Raw genomic sequence first — 19,279 nt, forward strand, 5'->3', positions numbered from 1 at the left:
CCACTGATGCTCTTTGTGTTCCGGCCTTCCTGACAGCCTCCTGACTACTGAAAATTTGTTGAATTTATCCAGAATCAAAAGTCAGTAGCCATTTGTCTTTTCCAATATGCAGAGTCCACAAGTCTGGCTATCCCAAAACTACCTGGGCCTTACTTTGTTTCCAGGTATTAGCAATCGCAACTCATTTGCATTTTGAACCCCTGGCTCCCTGTTTGATCTAAGAGTCCGTCAGGTGTTACAACCTTGCACTCTGCTTTCAAAAGAGTCTTTGATCTGGGTTTCTTGTTTGCATGGCAACCCTGGTAACCAAGATCCCTGGCTTGTTTCTGGGCAGACTTGGTGAGGTCACTGCATTAAAGATCACAATTTTTAAAACATCATACTATAAAGTTCAGTGTTCATAACAGTGATCAGCCACAGTCCTGCATAGGCAGAGACTTGGAGCAGGTCATCACCTTACCACTTTGGCTGGGGATGGTGGATGTTGGAACCAGACAAGAAGAGAGAACCAACCTTAAATGCAGAAATAAATTCTCAAATCGCTGTTATTATTTGGGAATACCAAAGCCATCATCTTCAGCCCTGCCACAAACTCCATACTTTCACTAACATTTCCAGTCTCTTCCCCAGCCACTATCAGGTTGAACCAGACCATTTGCTATCTGATTTATTGCCACTGTGGCTAATTTTATTCATAGGTCGAAGAGTCTACTGTAAACAACTTTAATGCTTTTTGATACATTGGTTAAACATGTAAATACCATGTGTCCACATTACTTGCATGAATCAGCTCGCTGGACAGAACCTTAGATGTTGATCTACCGTGTCCTAAATTCAAGCTGCACATATACCTTTATACTCTCACTTTTATACCGATAGTGATCCATCTATGTTACCTGACTCTTTGTCATCTCTCCTGTTTTTGGCGCAAAACTAGCAATAGCGGCTGGAATCTGTAGTCTATGATTTACAAGGATTCATTCCTTGGTACTTAGCAGTAATTACTTTTCTTCAGTAATTCTCCCATTGTTCGCAGACTAGCTTGCCTACTGTTAATTGTTATTTCTTAGTTTCACAATCATAGGTATAACTGTCACATGTTATAATCCAATCTATTCTATTATTCAATCTTGTTAAAGCTTGTATTGTGGCTAATAACAGATAAAGCCCTTTCTTCCTCCTTATCTGGTTATGGTTTCAGTTAGTCAATTCCAAGGAATCTCTTATTGCTGCCTTGGGGACTTGTCTGCAATGAAATACCTGTCTGTTTCTAACTCAGGCTAACGTCTCTTTCCCATAATGCATATTCTATCAGCCATTTTCTGTCAATGCAAAGTAGCTATTTTAATACTATTACCCCTAAAATCTACATTTGCAACCTTAACATCCTATTTGATCCTGAGATGAGCTCTCCTTTCTATCACAAAGACTGCATACTTCTACCTCCATAACGTTGCCTGCCTCCACTACAATCTGAGCCCATCTGATGCTGAAACCTTCATCCAAGCCTTTGCCATCCAAGACTTGACTTTTCCACTTCTCTCCCTTCCTCCACCCTCTTAAACTGCAGCTCCTCCAGAAATCTGCTACCCATATTCTCCACCAAATCCTCCTCACCCCTGCCCTGGTTGACCTACACTGGTTCCAGCATCTCCAAATTAAAATTCTCATCTTTATGCTTAAATATCTTCATGGTGTCTCCCCTTCCTATCTCTGCAATCTCCTCCAGCTCAACACCTCCGCCAACCCCCCCACAGCTCAGGCTATTTTTGCATCTCCTCCTCCCTTCACTCTACCATTGGTTTTTTTTTTATTTCCAAAATATACTTTATTCATAAAAATCTGTAAAAAATACATTACCAAAGAGTTTCAAACAGCACCAAGTCAGAAATTACAAACAGTGCAAAGGAGGTCCGTTTCCTTCAATACAATCATGAGTTGCCTCACAACCCTTTCATTTCATTGTCGTGCCAGATACATTTTTACATTTTACAGCAGACAAAATTTTCCCCATACAGTTTGAGGGGTTTCCCATGGATCCAGCCCCAGTTCAGCTTGGTGGGGGGACCTTACACAGTGGTCTTTCTCCATTGAGGTTTTGCTGCGGCTGCCCCAAGCTTTAGTGCGTCCCTCAGCACATAGTCCTCGACCTTGGAATGTGCCAGTCTGCAACATTCGGTCGTGGACAACTCTTTGCGCTGGAAGACCAGCAAGTTTCGGGCAGACCAAAGGGCGTCTTTCACCGAATTGATAGTCGTCCAGCAGCAGTTGATGTTTGTCTTGGTGTGCGTCCCTGGGAACAGCCCGTAGAGCACAGACTCCTGTGTTACAGAGCTGCTTGGGATGAACCTCGACAAAAATCACTGCATCTCTTTCCACACCTGCTTTGCAAAGACACATTCCAGGAGGAGGTGGGCAACCGTCTCTTCCCCACCACAGCCAGCGCGAGGGCATTGTGCGGAGGGGGTGAGACTTCAGGCATGCAGGAAGGATCTGACGGGGAGGGCTCTTCTCACCACCAGCCAAGCTACATCTTGGTGCTTGTTTGAAAGTTCTGGTGATGAGGCATTCCGCCAAATGACTTTGGCGGTCTGCTCGGGGAACCATCCGACAGGATCCACCGTCTCCTGCTCCCGTAGAGCCCTGAGGACATTCCGTGCAGATCACTGCCTGATGGATCGGTGGTCAAAGTTGTTTTTTCGCAGAAACTGCTCCATGAAGGATAGGTGGTACGGCACGGTCCAACTGGATGGAGCGTTCCGCAGCAATGTGACCAGGCCCATCCTTCGCAACACCGGGGACAGATAGAACCTCAGCACGTAGTGACACTTGGAGTTTGCGTACTACACGCAGGTCTACACACAGCTTGATGCAGCCGCACACTAAGGTAGTCATCAGGATGAGGGTGACGTTGGGTACATTTTTCCCGCCCTTATCCAGAGGTTTGAACATCGTGTCCCTCCGGACCCGGTCCATTTTAGATCTCCAAATGAAGCGGAAAATGACTCGGGTGACTGCCACAGCGCAGGAGTGGGGTATGGGCCAGACCTGCGCCACGTACAGCAACAATGTGAGCGCCTCGCACCTGATGACCAGGTTCTTACCCACAATGGAGAGAGATCGCTGCCCCCACATGCTCAGCTTGTGTTGTACCTTGGCTACTCGCTCCTCCCAGGTTTTGGTGCACGCCCCAGCCATTCCGAACCATATCCCCAGCACCTTCAGGTAGTCTGACCTGACGGTGAAGGGGACAAAGGATCGGTCAGCCCAGTTCCCAAAGAACATGGCCTCGCTCTTGCCGTGGTTAACTTTGGCTCCCAAGGCCAGTTCGAACTGGTCGCAGATGCTCATCAGTCTGCGTACAGACAGCGGATCCGAGCAGAAGATGGCGACGTCATCCATGTACAGGGAGGTTTTAACCTGAGTGCCTCCTCTGCCTGGGATTGTCACCCCTCTTATGCTCGCATCCTTCCTAATAGACTCAGCAAAGGGTTCACTACAGCAAACAAACAAGACCGGGGAGAGAGGACAGCCCTGTCTGACTCCAGATTGGATCGGGAAACTTTCCGATTCCCACCCATTGATTGAGACTGCGCTACTGATGTTTGTGTAGAGCAGTTTGATCCAATTGCAGATTTCCTCCCCAAACCCCATTTTGGAAAGCACGTCCATCATGTAGGTGTGCGATATCCTGTCAAAAGCCTTCTCCTGCTCCAGGCTGATGAGGCAGGTGTCCACCCTCCTGTCCCGTACATAGGTGATCGTATCTCTGAGTAGCGCGAGACTATCAGAGATATTCCTGCCTGGTACAGTACAGGTCTGATCCGGGTGAATCACCAACTCCAGAGCAGACTTGACTCGACTGGCTATGACTTTGGACAGAATCTTGTAGTCAACATTAAGCAGTGAGATGGGCCGCCAATTTCTGATTTCTGCCCTCTCCCCCTTCCGCTTGTAGATGAGGATGATGATGCCTTTCCTCATGGATTCTGACATGCTGCCGGCCAGGAGCATACTCTCGTATACTTCCAGCAGGTCCGGGCCGATCCAGTCCCACAGGGCCGAATACAACTCGACCGGTAAGCCGTCGCTTCCGGGAGTTTTACTCGTCTCAAAGGACTCGACGGCCTTTGTCAGCTCATCCAGAGTTGGCAGCTTGTCCAGTATCTCCCTCCTGCTGTCATCTAAGACCTCTGTGATAGATGACAGGAAGGACTGGGAAGCTCTGCTGTCTGTGGGCTTCGCGTCATACAGCCCAGCATAAAAGGATTTGCTGATCCTTAGTATGTTGGACTGCGAAGACGTTACCGAGCCATCCTCTTCCTTCAGGCTGCTGATAACAGAGCTCTCTCTGTGTACCTTTTGGAAGAAGTTACGCGAGCACGTCTCATCCTGCTCAATGGAGCGGTCTGTGGACCGGAAGATGATCTTGGAGGCCTCCGTGGCAAAGAGCGAGGCCTGCTGGCTCTTCATCTCTTGGAGGCCCTCCTTGACCTCTACCCCCATCGACTGCAGCCGGAGCAGGTTTTGCATACTTTTCTGGAGTCGGGACATTTCCCTCTGTCTCTCTCTCGCCCTCTGAACACCTTTGTGGATGAAGAACCTCTTGGTCACTTCCCACCAGTGAACTGGAGACTCAAAGAGGGGTTTCACGGTCCTCCAACCTTTGTAATCCCTTTTGAGTTCCTCAACATTCTCTGGGGTTAGCAGTGTAGCATTGAGCTTCCACGTCCACCTGCCAACCCGCTGGTCGTCTTGTAAGTGACAGTCGGCCAGTAAGAGGCAGTGGTCAGAGAAGAACACCGGCTTGACGTCAGTGGATCCGACCATGACAACACGGGACACAAACAGGAAGTCAATCCTGGAACGGGCAGACCTGTCCGATCTTGACCAGGTGTATCTATGCTGCGCTCCGTCTGCAGGTTTGCTGAAGACGTCGTGCAGTTTGGCATCTTTAACTGTTTCTTTTAGGAATCTGGACGTAGCGTCCAGTTTGCTGTCGTCTCTGCCAGATCGTCCAGCTGCATCGATGATGCAGTTGAAGTCACCGCCTTGGATGACCGGCCTGGACGTCGCCAGCAGCAGTGGGAGCTGCTGGAAGACGGTCAGCCGCTCGCTGCATTGAACCGGGGCATACACGTTGATCAAATGAAGCGGAGCGTTGTTGTACATTACATCTGCTACGAGGAGGCGACCACCCACCACCTCCTTAACTTCAGAGATGGTGGTTAGCTCCCCGCAGCAGAATACCCAGGCCGGAGGAACAGCAATCATTACCCCCTGACCAGATCGATGGCCCATGGGACCACCATCGCGACCACTGCCTGTAGGTGCTGAGGTATGGTATTCCACACTCATGCAGAAACAGTAGGTCGGCTTTGACCTTGGCGAGGTAATCCAAGGTTGAAACACATCGCGTAGTGGATTTAATGCTACGCACATTAATGGAAGAAATCCTTATACCCATTTTTTTTTTAAAGTTAGTTGTTGCTTCCCATACCATTTGTCCTTGCTAGTCCCAGTCCTTCGAGATGTTCCTGCCTACCCATCGTGTGCGCAAGCTGTTTCACGTTCATTGGGCTCAAAAACCCCTCCTGGTTTTTCATGCAGGGTTTGTTCCGCTGGGGTGACATCGGGGGGGGGGTCTTGTAGGCAGCAAGGATTGGGTTGTCCTCTGCTGTTCCCCTCTGTTCCTCCTCGAAAACATCACTGCTCCCGGCTTCCCGGAGCTGAGGTGCGCCAGACGTGTCTTTGCTCTCGGTGTCCCGGAGCTGGGATGTACTGGCCATGTCGTTAGGTGTGGCGCTTTGGGGTTGGGGCTCGCCAGGTCCATCACAGCTTCCAGTGCCCGGGGGCTGGGGGCTTTTATCTTCCAGCTCCTTTGAGTTCTGCCGCTTCTTTTGAAGGGGCCGTCGTTCCAGCACTTCCTCGTCCAGTGATGAGGAGCTGCTGTAGTCTGTCTCAGATGGTAACCTCCTCTTGCCACTGGTTTTGGTGGTGGCCTGTTCCGCTTTTGGAGGTCTTTTCTTTGTGGTTCTCCTTTGTACCACTTGCGACTGACCTGTTTGTCCATCTGCTGCCTCCTCCTCCATTGATTCTGTCTGTGGAGGAGGGGTTTCCGGGCGCAGGGTAGGTGCTGGGTCGCTGGTTTCAGCTGCCACCCCGTTCTTCTCCTTCTCAGATATACTTCCCTTGCTGCGGAGAAGGTTACTTGTCTCCTTTCCAGCACCGGACGCCTTCGTCAAATCTTCTCCCAGCCTTTCCTTGGACCTTCTTGCTGCCTGAGCATAACTGAGGCAGCGTTTGGGGCAGGTTTTGTAGAGGTGGCCTGCCGCACCGCACAAGTTGCAACACTTAGTCTGCTTACAGTCCTTGGTCTGATGGCCTTCCTCCTTGCAGTTCTTGCAGACAACCGTGCTGCAGTTAGCTGCCACGTGACCAGATTTGCCACAGGTGCGACAAACTCTGGGCTGCCCAGCGTAGACCAAGAAGCCACGACTTCCCCCGGTAGCGAAGCTGGAGGGAGGGTGGATGATGGCTCCACTGGCATCGACCTTCAAGGTCACCTTGACCTGCCGCTTGCTGGTCCAAATCCCGAAGGAGTCCTTGACATCAGTGCTGCTGCTGGCCACCTCGACGTACCTGGCGAGAAAGGTGAGTACATCCACCACAGGAACATGGGGGTTGTCGAGGTGAATTGTCACCACCCGGTCACGTTGTGATGGAAGCATGAAGAGTGGCTCCGCTGTGAGGATCGACGGTGGCGCCCGGTCCCCTTTCTCCTTGAACGCCTTCAGGAACCTGATGCATCCCGCCACATTCCTGAACGTCACATCGAAATATCCACTGCTGGGAAATCCTGCAGGCAGAAGATGTCCGTAGCTTGAAATCCACAGCAATCGAGTAGGATTTTCCTGATGAAGAAGGTGCGATCGACCGGTGCATCTCCTTCCTTGTCCTTCACCACCACCCGAACGGTGTTCCGCACTCCCTGGCCTGAAGCTCGAAGATTGGTTATAGCCATTTTACTCAAAGCCTACCCAGGATCAAAAGCCACTGATCATGGTTTCTTCTCTGCCAGGTAAGTACTGATAAGAACAGATACTACACTTGTGTCTTCAGCCCCATAGGCTCCATGCTCTGCAATTCCATCCCTAAACCCCTCCACCACCTTCTCCTTCAAAACCCACCTTAAAGTCAACTCTTTGGCTCGGCAGCCATTATTTGATGACGCATCTGTGATATGCTTTGATGTGTTTTTCTACATTAAAGATGCTGTGCACATGCAAGTTGTTTTTAAATATTGCTTAATCTGTTTAATCTTCTACTGTTTCTCCTATGAATATTTTTTGTCAATCCATCTGCTTTGTATTTCTGCTTTTGCTACAGACATCAAAAATAACACCCAACTTAATAGTGTTGAAGACAATGACTATACAGCAATAGACACAGTCTCAAAATTGACTTCACAAGAATATATATTAATGTCCAAGAATCATTTGGCAGACACATTTACAAATGGACATTCTTCTCATGTAGAGGGGCAAATCGAACTCAGTACAAATATGACTGAAAAGACAAGAGGAGGCCCGCTGTACTCTGCAGAGTCCAGCACAGCCAGTTTACTGATGTATTATGAAGAAAACAAGAAGATGGGGAACTACAGAATTAATGACACATTCGTGGAACTGACCTTCAGTAAAGCCTTTAACATGTCTGCAGAGATTCCAATCTCCAACGAAACACTTTTGCATATTATTCATCAAGCAAACCGAACACAGAAATTACAGTAAGTTGTCTTATCAAATAGTTGGTCAGAGTTATGTTGTCTTTGCCTCTTGTAACCTGTTGCAGTTCACTTTGCTCCAGATATTTTTTTTATCTTGGTGTTCGATAAATCCATAACTGTTAAAAATTGTACATCTTCTTACAAAGTGTTCTGTGGATTTTTTTCTGTTGAAGGCCACTTATAACCGTGGGCTGTTATTGTTCAGTTGGCCTTCACATAATCTAATAGAAACCTGTCCAGACGTTACTGCTCTCTCGTTAAGCAAGGTAATGTGAAGAGCTATCTGTCAGCTCTAAATTGTGGCTGACCAGTAATTGCATAATGCATTGCACTCCTGGACTCTTACTCATTGCAGTCATGCTGTTAGATATCATACAGCATTACCAAAAAGTTTGTAAAATGTTTACTTGATAAATTGTGTAACAACACTGTAATTGAATCTCATGCGAGCCAATCTTTTAGAGACAGTAAAGTAAGGAACAGTAAGTGGACAAAGATAGTGACTTCATTAACAGATAAGTGAAACCCAGCAATACACAGCATGCACAGATAAACACGAGCAGACCGAATACATTGACTCTGAAAATCCGCAATCATCATCTGCTGCTGTAATCATAGTAGAATAGGATTTGTGCCTGTTAGCCCCATGCCTCTGACACAGTCTGAATTCCCAGGATTGGGCATTTCCATAAAATTTGTGTGTACCTTTGCTAGTAGTAACGCAGCTCGGTCGCCCATTAGGTGGGGTAGTTAGAAATTGGCAGCGGAGGTAATCCTCTAGGGAGGACAGCTGGCACGGCCAGATGATGGGGCATTTTTTAAAATGTGGCTTGTCTCTTTTGTAGAAAGGCTGGTATACTTGAGGCGGCTGATTGTTTGCGGATGAGCTTCCCTAAGGAAAATGGCCTTTCAGTATATCTCAGGCCTCACTTCCACCATGATGTGTTCCTGACAAGTACTATATGTTGCCTGAGGTCACCAGCAAAGTTGGTGGATGCAACAAGTGTCCACTACTTGGCCTGAGGAGACCTCAGTGTTGCCCAAATGAGCTTGGACATCCTGTGTATCTAGGTCCCATCCCAATATTTGCACCTCTCCCCTGATTGTGCCCTGAATCTACTTGAAATGTTTCAGATTTGCAGTGCCATAATTATGCAGGTTTAACAGAAGCTAAAATGCACACTGAACGCAAACAGGTGCAATGCTGATAAAAAGAAATGTACTGGATATCGGACTAACTCCAGTCTTCTTTAGACAATGTCTGTAAAACAATCAGCACAGTAAACTGAGAAAATGTTGTTACAAGCAGAACTATCTTGCATAGACTCTGCTCCTTTTGGATAAATAGATGTGGAGGTGGCTGAACTCTGCAAAGCAGTCCATGTAAATTGGATGTGAATAGCAATTTTAGATAGCATGGGAAAATCAGGTCTGTGCACTTTGCTGGAAGTATGTCAGATATGCACCTGGACTTAACAACAGTTAGTGCTGGCACCAAAGGAGTGCGAGGGCATGTCCACTGTTAACAGGTCAGGAGCATTACTTAATATTGCACCAAACTCCTCATTGTAATTTTTGAATCTGAGTGGCATCTGTGCCCATAGCAATTTGCACAAGAAGCTCTGTGCATAGATAGTGAGACTTACTTCAGGGCATGTGAGCATACATGCTGCAACCCACCAGTGATGGTGTACCTGGAATCAGTGCTTTTTGTTGTTTGCCGTTTATGTCAGAGCTTCTGCTGTCTAGAGATTGTACAGGCTGTAACCGTGAGGCATGTGCAGCAACAGAACTGCTTTGATATTATATACATAGTTAAAACATTTACAGTAATATCAAACTGTTTAAAACACAAATCTGTCTAGTCAGATTTATTATTAGGTGCAATGTTATATTTTAGCCAAAATTTAGTAATCTGAGAGTTTCATCACCAAAAAACAGTCACAAAAGTTTATAACTGTTTAAAAAAAAATTAAAACCGTCATCTGTTGGGCCTGGTATTTAAAAATTGATGTTGGAACATCAGTCATAACACATGATGAAAAAACATTACATCTGTCTGATATTTAAATGATCTTTTGTTTCTTAAAGCTGGGTATTTTTATTACATTCTCTCTGTTTCTAGCCAGCTGAAGCTCTGCTTGTAACGAGTCTTGGAATTCTTCTTGAACAGCAGGACAGGTAGGTTTGTAACACACATGTTTGTGCAGTGCTTTGTTCTGTTTACTTTGCTTCAGGCCTAATTTCTTTCTCCATTTCTTTCTTTCAGAAACAGACTGAAGCTGCTGAGAAAGGGCCTGGGGGTGAGTGCTGCTGATATGTACCGATGGAAGCTGTCATCTCACGAACCCTGCAGTTCCACATGTACAACAGGTACCCTGTATTCTTTTATATATTCATATCATGGAACTGCAACTTACAGTGTGATTACAGAAGATCCCAGGGTGGTATGTCTGGAGGAGTATACCTTTAAGAGAATAAGCCTTCAAGGATTGGCTTACAAGAAACCCCTGCTGGCAAAGAGACAAGACTGAAGTGGAATCATTTACATGCCATTTTATGCAACCACACCCACTACCTCCCATCTAAACATCTTCCAAAACATCAAGCACTGTGGTTGACTGTTGGGTACAAACTGGACTACTCCAGAAAGGGGATATGTCTGCCACACCTCTTAACCCCAACATATCGTAACATTTTACCACTTCGTTTCAGACTTAGCTCAGTGGATAGCTAACTCATCTCTCAGTCAGAAGGTTGTGGTTTCATGCACCATTCCAGAGATTCATGTACTTAATTGGAAATTTTCTCTGGGGATTCTTCTGATGAGCCAGAAGTAAATCCAGATAGACACATGAATGGGATTTCTGCCAAAATTATGGGAGTGAGTTGGGAGAGTCTCTAAGGAAATTTCCAGATGTGAAACACTTTGGGAAATTCTTAGATTCATAGAAAGTTTACGGCACAGAAAGAGGCCACTTGGCCCATCGTGTCTGAGGTTATGTGTAAGATTTGATATGATAGGGGTATTTTATACCCTCTTCTAAGGTGGGAATAAACTTAGCAGCACAATAACTTGTTGTGAATCGACTTTATTGAGATAAAGGCAAGGACAAGTTTGTTTTCAGATGAACCATAGTCACGAACTCAGGCAGTAATTAAATAACACAGATACTACCCGAATTAGAGACTGGACGGCAGAGCGCACAACTAGTTTCTTTTGCATCTCTCTCTCTCTCTCTCTCTCTCTCTCTCTCTCTCTCTCTCTCTCTCTCTCTCCCCCTCTCCCCCTGTCTCGTCTCATGTTGTTGGTGTTGTTGTTCTCTGCTGTACATTGTTAAAGACAAGACTTCTTTTATCCTGGCAGCTTTCCAGTTAACCCTCCCTTCTCCCAATCAGTGATTAGTCTTGTACTAAAGGATGCCTTTCATAACCAACCAAGGATTGTTTTGTGATGGTTGCTAACCTTTCGGATTTACGTAAGTAATATCCCTTTGTGTTGACTACTTTATCGCCAAGCTTTTACATTTTGAGGATGCCTTTCTCACTACGAGACGAATCTACACAGAAGTTGTTTTCACTATCTGCTCTCAAGGTCTCACCCTTTTACAGCAAGTAAGCACTTTAAAACTTGACATTATCTCCCAGAATCCCTCTGCTTTGACACCTTGGCCATACTGTGCCCTATTTCCTAAGTTGATCCACTTTACCATACTACAAAGAAGGGTTCTAATAAAGCTAAATGTTAGTTCATGATGAGAAGTTAGTTGTTAGTTTATAATAGCTGGATTTTAACAATTAGTACGCTGGTTAGTAACTTTTAGTAACCTAATAATCATACATGTGAAAGTTGCTGTATAAATGCAAGTCTTTTTTTCTTTGCATGGTCCAAGGCTTTATTGGCTTTAGATATTTAGGTGGACCCCCAAACAAAGAAATTGCCCCCCTCCAGTCAGTTAATATGCTACCTGAGCAGCTGGGACAACCTGCTAGCTTACTGATCAGTTCGGAATGGAAAGAACATTATTACATTGGAGTGATAATATTTGTATGGTAAGATCAGTCAGTCCCTTTGCATAAATTATTATTGTAATATTGGATGCTCTGAAGCAACAGCATAATTGTCATGAGAAAGCACATCATTTCTGAATAATTTACATTTATATGTAATGAGTATCTGCAAATTAATTCACTCAAGCTTTTCATGTTCAGTTAGGCATCCAGTGTAATTGATTACACCCTGTGTCTTTAGCTCATAAAAAAAATCACCTCATGAATAAGTGTTCTATGGAGAATGTAACCTCTCGATATATTTATAGCAGGGTCAGAACTTTGATGCATGAAGGGCTTCATGATTTCAGCCTGTCTGATGCTGGTGCCCCAACCATTGTGTTTCTTGTAATTGTGCAAAATAAAATGGTAGAACAAGTGGAAAAACATTTCTTCACTGAGTGCCAAAAAAGTGAGTTGATTACCTGCTTCCTGATGTTTAAATGCAACCCTCCACTTCCAAATCACATAGGGTTCAAGATCTAGGGAACACTTTGCCATTTGTTTCAAGTAAAATATTCAACATGCATTACTGGGATAATCATATGCATATAGTAAAAATATTAAAAACACACAGGGATTGGAAGGTAGCAAATGTAACCCCTCTATTAAAGAAAGAAGGGAAAGAGAAATAGGCCAGTTAGCCTGGCATTAGTAGTAGGGGAAATGCTATAATCTACTATTAGGGAGTTGGTAACAGGGCACTTGGAAAATCATAAGATTTTTATTAATTTGTTCATGGGATATGGGCATCGCTGGCTAGACCAGCATTTATTGCCCATCCCTAATTACCCTTGAGAAGGTGGTGGTGAGCTGCCTTCTTGAACCACTGCAGTCCATGTGGGGTAGGTTCACCCACAGTGCTATTAGGAAGGGAGTTTCAGGATTTTGTCCCAGCAACAGTGAAGGAATGGCGATATAGTTCCAAGTCAGGATGGTGTGTGGCTTGGAGGGGAACTTGCAGGTGGTGGTGTTCCCATGCAACTTCTGCCCTTGTCCTTCTAGGTGGTTGAGGTCACGGGTTTGGAAAGTATTGTCTAAGGAGCGGTGGTGCGTTGCTGCAGTGTATCTTGTAGATGGTACACATTGCTGCCACTGTGCGTCGGTGGTGAAGGGAGTGAATGTTTGTGGATGGGGGGGCCAATCAAGCAGGCTGCTTTGTCCTGGATGGTGTCGAGCTTCTTGAGTATTGCTGAAGCTGCACCTATCCAAGCAAGCGGAGAGTATTCCATCACACTGCTGACTTGTGCCTTGTCGATGGTGGACAGGCGTTGGGGAGTCAGGAGGTGAGTTACTCACTGCAGGATTCCTAGCCTTTGACCTGCTCTTGTGGCCACAATATTTATATGGTTACTCCAGTTCGGTTTCTGGTTAATGGTAACCCCCAGGATGTTGATAGTGGGGGATTCAGTGATCGTAATGCCATTGAATGTCAAGGGGAGATGGTTAGATACTCTCTTGTTAGAGATGGTCATTGCTTGGCTAGGCAGAGTCAAAATGGATGTCGGAAAGGGAAATCGTGTTTGACAAAATGTATGAGTTTTTTGAGAATGTAACTAGTAGGATAGATAAGGGGAAACCAGTGGATGTAATGTAATTGGATTTTCAAAAAGCATTCAATAAGATAAAGCACAAGAGGTTATTACCCAAAATTAGGGCAATATATTGGCATAGATTGAGGATTGGTTAATGGACGGACAACATAGGAATAAATGAGTCATTTTAGAGTTGGAAGGCGCCACAAGGATCCAAGCTTGAGCCTCAGCTATTTAAAATCTATATCAATGTATTCGACAGACAAGGTGTCCATCCACGTGCATAATACTGCCATCAATCGCATCCAAAAAACAACCTGTCAAAAAAGAACTGGATGAGAGCCCAACTCTGGAAAAAACTTTGACTGGCATCAACCAAATGAAGAGCAACCAAGCCCCTGGAGTCAATGGAATTCCACACAAAGCCTTGAAGCATGGTGGCCCTGCCCTATACACCAAGCTCCATGAGTTTTTTACGGCCTGCTGGGAACAGGGCAGGATTCCACGGGCTCTTCGTGCTGCCGTTATCATCATCTTGTATAAAAACAAAGGAGAAAGGTCAGACTGCTCCAACTACCATGGGATCACCCTCCTTTCTATTGCTGGGAAGATCCTAGCTAGAATATTTCTGAACAGGCTTGTGCCTCCCATTGCAGAAGAAAACCTCCCAGGAAGCGGTTTCAGAGCAAACAGAAGCACCACAGACATGGTATCTGCACTCAGACAATTACAAGAAAAGTGTCATGAGCAAAACAAAGGCCTGTGCGTCACTTTCATAGACCTCACCAAGGCATTCACACTGTGCGCGGAGATGGACTTTGGAAAATCCTTGAAAAAGTTGGATGCCCACCTAGGTTCCTGGCCATGGTGAAGCAGTTTCATGAAAATCAGTACAGACAAGTCAAGCACAATAGCGACCTCTCAGGTCGCTTCCAAATCTCCAATGGCGTGAAGCAGGGATATGTGATGGCCCTGACTTTATTCACCATCTTTTTCACCATGATGCAGCAGCAGGCAACGAAAGACTTTAAAGAGGAAGTTTACGTACGCTTCCAGACTGACTAAGGCCTTTTCAACCTTGGACGTCTTCAGGCTCACACAAAGACACAAGAAAAATTCATCTGTGAACTTCTTTACGCCGATGACTGTCGGTCAGGAGAACGCAGTCAGTCAGACCTGCAACGTACAACAACACTTTTTTCCAAAGCTGTACAACTCTTTGGACTAATAATCAGTTTAAAGAAAACTAAAGTCCTGCATCAGTCTGCACCCCAAGAAGAATATAGACCACCAAGCATTGTCATCGAGGGAACTGAGCTGAATGCCGTCAAGCAATTTACATATTTGGGGAGCAGCATCTTGTTTGATGCTACCATAGACAAGGAAGTGGACAATAGGCTTTTAAAAGCAAACAGCACATTCGGCAGACTGTACAAACAAGTGTGGAGCAACTACAGCCTCAGAACACAGACCAAACCCAAAAATGTACAAAGCCGTAGTCCTCACCACCCTTCTGTGTGGCACTGAGTCATGGGTCCTATACCACCATCATGTACGCCTTCTAGAGCGCTTCCATCAGCGCTGCCTCTGCAGCATGCTCAAGATCCGCTGGCAGGACCGCATCACAAACATAGAAATATAGAAAAATAAGAGCAGGAGGAGGCCATTCGGCCCTTCGAGCCTGCACCGCCATTCAATACGATCATGGCTGATCATCCAAACTCAGTACCCTGTTCCCGCTTTCTCCCCGTATTCCTTGATCCATTTAGCCCCAAAAACTATATCTAACTCCTTCTTGAATGTATTTAATGATTTGGCCTCAACTGTTTTCTGTGGTAGAGAATTCCACAGGTTCACCATTCTCTGGGTGAAGAAATCCCTCCTCATCTCAGTCCTAAATGGCTTACCCCTTATCCTTAGACTGTGACCCCTGGTCCTGGACTCCCCCGCTATCGGGAACATCCTTCCTGCAACTAGTCTGTCCAGTCCTGTGAATTTTGGAGGTTTCTATGAGATCCCCTCTCATTCTTCTAAACTCTAGCAAATACAAGCCTAATCGACCCAATTTCTCTTCATATGTCAGTCCTGCCATCCCAGGAATCAGTCTGGTGAACTTTCGCTGCACTCCCTCCATAACAAGAACATCCTTCCTCCGATAAGGAGACCAAAATAGCACACAATACTCCAGATGTGGTCTCACCAAGGCCTTGTATAATTGCAGCAAGACATCCTTGCTCCTTTACTCAAATCCTCTCGCTTGAAGGGCAACATACCATTTGCCTTAACTACCTGCTGCATCTGCATGCTTATTTTCAGCGACTGGTGCACAAGGACACCCAGGACTCGCTGCACCTCCCCCTTTCCCAATCTATCACCCAAACATTGAAGTCCTGGAAACAGACAACATGACCAGCATCGAGACCATCCTGCAAAGCCAACTGCGTTGGCGGGTCATGTTGCCTGGATAGACGACAGTCACCTGTTCAAGATCATGTTGTATGGAGAGCTGACCATTGGTAAATGGAACAGAGGGGCCCTATGCAAACGTTTCAAGGACTCCCTGAAAAAGTCCCTCTCTGTGCCACATCGACAACCGCCAGTGGGAAGGGCAGGCCATAGATCGTGATGCCTAGAGATGCTACATTGGGAGTGCTACAGACATCTTTGCGATTGAACGAAGAACCAGTGTGAAAGAGAAAAGGACAAGAAGGATAGATCCAATTGCCCTCAACAGCGACTACACCTTCACTTGCACCTGCTGTGCAAGAATCTGCCAATCATTGATAGGCCTGACTAGTCACCAGCAGGCCTGCAACTTTTGAGTACAACCTTCCTAAAATCTTCATCCGCAAAGAAATGCCAAGAGACAGGGATCAAAGCTTAAGCCTCAGCTGTTTACAATCTATATTAATGCATTAGATGAGAGGACTGAGTGTAATGTATCTGTTTGCTGATGATATAAAACTAGGTGGGAAAGTAAGTTGTGAGGAGGATACAGAGAGGCTGCAAAGGGATATAGATCGGTTAAGTGAGTGGGCAAGAACATGGCAGACGGAATATAATGTGGGAAAGAGTGAATTTATCAACTATGGAAGGAAAAATGAAAAAGCAGAATTTTGTGTTCATTTGTTCATGAGATGTGAGCATCACTGGCAAGGCAAGCATTTGTTGTCCATCCCTAATTGCCCTTGAGAAGCTGATGGTGAGCCGCCTTCTTGAACCACTGCGGTCCATGTGGTGAAGGTACACCCACAGTGCTGTTAGGAAGGGAGAAAGTCCAGATTTTTGACCTAGTGACAGTGAAGTAATGGTGATATAGCTGCAAGTCAGGATGATGTGTGGCTTGGAGGGGAACTTGCTGAAGGTGGTGTTCCCATGTGTCTATTGCCTTTGTCCTTCTAGGTGACAGAGTTTGCGGGTTTGGAAGGAGGTTTAGCAAGTTGCTGCAGTGCATCTTGTAGGTGGTACACACTGCTGCTACTGTACACTGGTGGTGGAGAGTGTGAATGTTTAAAGTGGTGGATGGGGTGCCGATCAAGCGGGCTGCTTTGTCCTGGGGATGGTGTCGAGCTTCTTGAGTATTGTTGGAGCTGCACTCCTCCAGGGAAGTAGGGAGTATTCCATCACACTCCTGGCTTGTGCCTTTTAGATGGTGGACTGGCTTGAGGAGTCAGGAGGTGAGTTACTTGCTACAGAATTCCCAGTCTCTGACCTTCTCTTCTCGCCACAGTATTTACATGGTTGGTCCAGTTAAATTTCTGGTCAATGGTAACCCCCAGGATGTTAATGGTGGGGGATTCAAATTGTTATGGCTTCTAATGTCTTTAGACTTAGAAATGCTGGAGCTCTTTGTATTTTAATACAGTTCTACATGCTGTTTGGTAAAAATTTGCCGGAGCAGTGTAGTGTTACACATCACATGACTGCAGAACAGCACTGAATGTGGCTCCCCCCCTCAAAACAATGAGTTCCTAGCTGATGAGTTCCTAACTTTTTACAGCTAATATAATATATAAAATCCCTGTTTCTTTAAAAAACACAATGCCTCTACATCGATATAACTGTTCCAATCATCTAAAGAAGATTAACAGTGGACTTTCAGAAATAAACTGAACCTCTTTTAGAGTCTTTCATAGCTTGTTTTCTTTTCTAGAAATATTATTCACTGTATCGCTCAGGTGGTAAGATGTCTCTTTTAGACTTGGCATTTGTTGCTCTCGGTGGTGAGTTGGCACGCTGCACATGCGATGTTGTGCATGTTGCTCCTGGTGTAGGAGTTGTGCTTGCTGTTGCTAATGTTGTCACTGGCTGCTGACATTGTTGATGTCTCGCTGGTTCGTGATGTTTCCGGTGTTGTTGTTGATGATCTTTTCTGTTTTTTCCAGCTCAGCTGTAGGTCGGGTATGGACTCTGTTCCTTCTCATTTGCTTACCAGTTTTGATCTCAATGATGTATGACCTTGGAGTCTCTGCTTCACCAACAACTTTTGCTGGGCTCTAGGATTTCATGATTGAATCCTGAACAGAGACTGTTTGTCCTTTCAACAGCTCAGGTCGGGATTTAGTATGCTTGAAGTATTAACCACCTTCTACCTGTGCTTCAGTGAGTTGTTGTCTCAGTTCCTTCTGGCCACTTGGAGGATGTCACTTGCTTGATAGAATTGTCTTGTACTTTCTTCCATTCAACAGCTCTGCAGGTAATTTCATGTCAGCCTTGAGAGGTGTAGATTGGAGTGATCATAAGGCAAGGTTTGGGATTTCCTTCATCTCATGGCATTTCACAAAGGTTCTTTCGACTGTCTGGACATGTCTTTCTATAAACCCGTGTCCCTGTGGGTAATTCGGTGATGAGGTGATGGTGTTGAACCCATACTGTTCAGCGAATTCCTGAAATTCTCTAAGTGAATTGGATGGCATTGTCACATTAATCTCTCAGGAATCTCTTGCTCAGTGAACGGAACTGGTACTGATGAGATGATTGTAGTAGCTCTCAAGTCTTTCACCTTCTGAATAAAAGGGAACTTTGAGTCATCGTCTGTGACTATGAGATACCATCCTTGATTCTGTGTGAATAAATCAGCTCCTACAATATGCTATGGTCTGGGTGGTACTTCAGTAGCTGTCGTCTCTTTCTGCTGTGTGGTTCTGTACTTCTGGCATACATTGCATGTAGACGCCATATTTTCAATGTCTTTGTATATGCCCGTCCAGTACACAGCTGATCTGGCTCTGAGCTTACACTTCTCTATTCCCATGTGGCCTTCATGTATCTTCTGGAGAAGTTCTTCCTCCATTGTTTTGGGTAAGATTATTCTGGATCCGGCTAGCAGAACACTATCTTCTAGTGAGATGTCATCTCTGATAGACCAGTACTGCTGTATTGCTGGCTATATTTGCTGTATCTTTTCAGGCCATCCCTGGATCACTTACTGAGACAGCATCCGTAACTCCTCAACTTTGCTGGTCTCATCTCTAATTCAACTCTTTTGGTGGTGTTACGTTCACCAGCTCATGAATCTTTATACCTAGATCTTGAGTTTCTCCTGTGGTAACAACCGAGATAAGGTATCTCACAGCATCATTTCTCTTCCTGGCTTGTATTTCAGGGTGAAATCATAACTGAAGCCTCAAGAGTAACCTCTGCAGTCTTGCTGGTGCTTTTTATAGACTTTCCTTGTAGATCTGCTCCAGTGGACAATGATCACTCTCCACTATGAACTTTCTCCCATAGAGATATGTGTGGAACTTCTCACATCCATACATGACTGCCAAAAAGCTCTCTTTCTATGTTCGCATATCTTGTCTCAGAGGTTAGAGCTTTGGATGCGAATGCTATTGACTTTCCCTCTTGTACTAGGGAAGCTCCCAGTCCTGCTGTAGAAGCATCTATTTGCAGAGTGATCGGT

General features: G+C 45.5%; 1 protein-coding gene across 1 annotated transcript in view; it reads left to right on the plus strand.

Moving 5' to 3' along the window:
• adamtsl2 (ADAMTS-like 2) overlaps window positions 1-19,279 on the plus strand; it is a 203,765-nt gene that overhangs the window by 76,137 nt on the left and 108,349 nt on the right. Inside the window, exons 11-14 of the mRNA XM_068011827.1 lie at window positions 7,131-7,789; window positions 7,995-8,055; window positions 9,915-9,970; window positions 10,059-10,162. Coding sequence (XP_067867928.1) covers window positions 7,131-7,789; window positions 7,995-8,055; window positions 9,915-9,970; window positions 10,059-10,162 — 880 coding nt within the window. The remainder of the gene's footprint in view (window positions 1-7,130; window positions 7,790-7,994; window positions 8,056-9,914; window positions 9,971-10,058; window positions 10,163-19,279) is intronic.

Source organism: Heterodontus francisci, chromosome 32 (assembly GCF_036365525.1).
Source record: "Heterodontus francisci isolate sHetFra1 chromosome 32, sHetFra1.hap1, whole genome shotgun sequence".
NCBI classification, from domain to species: Eukaryota; Metazoa; Chordata; class Chondrichthyes; order Heterodontiformes; family Heterodontidae; genus Heterodontus; species Heterodontus francisci.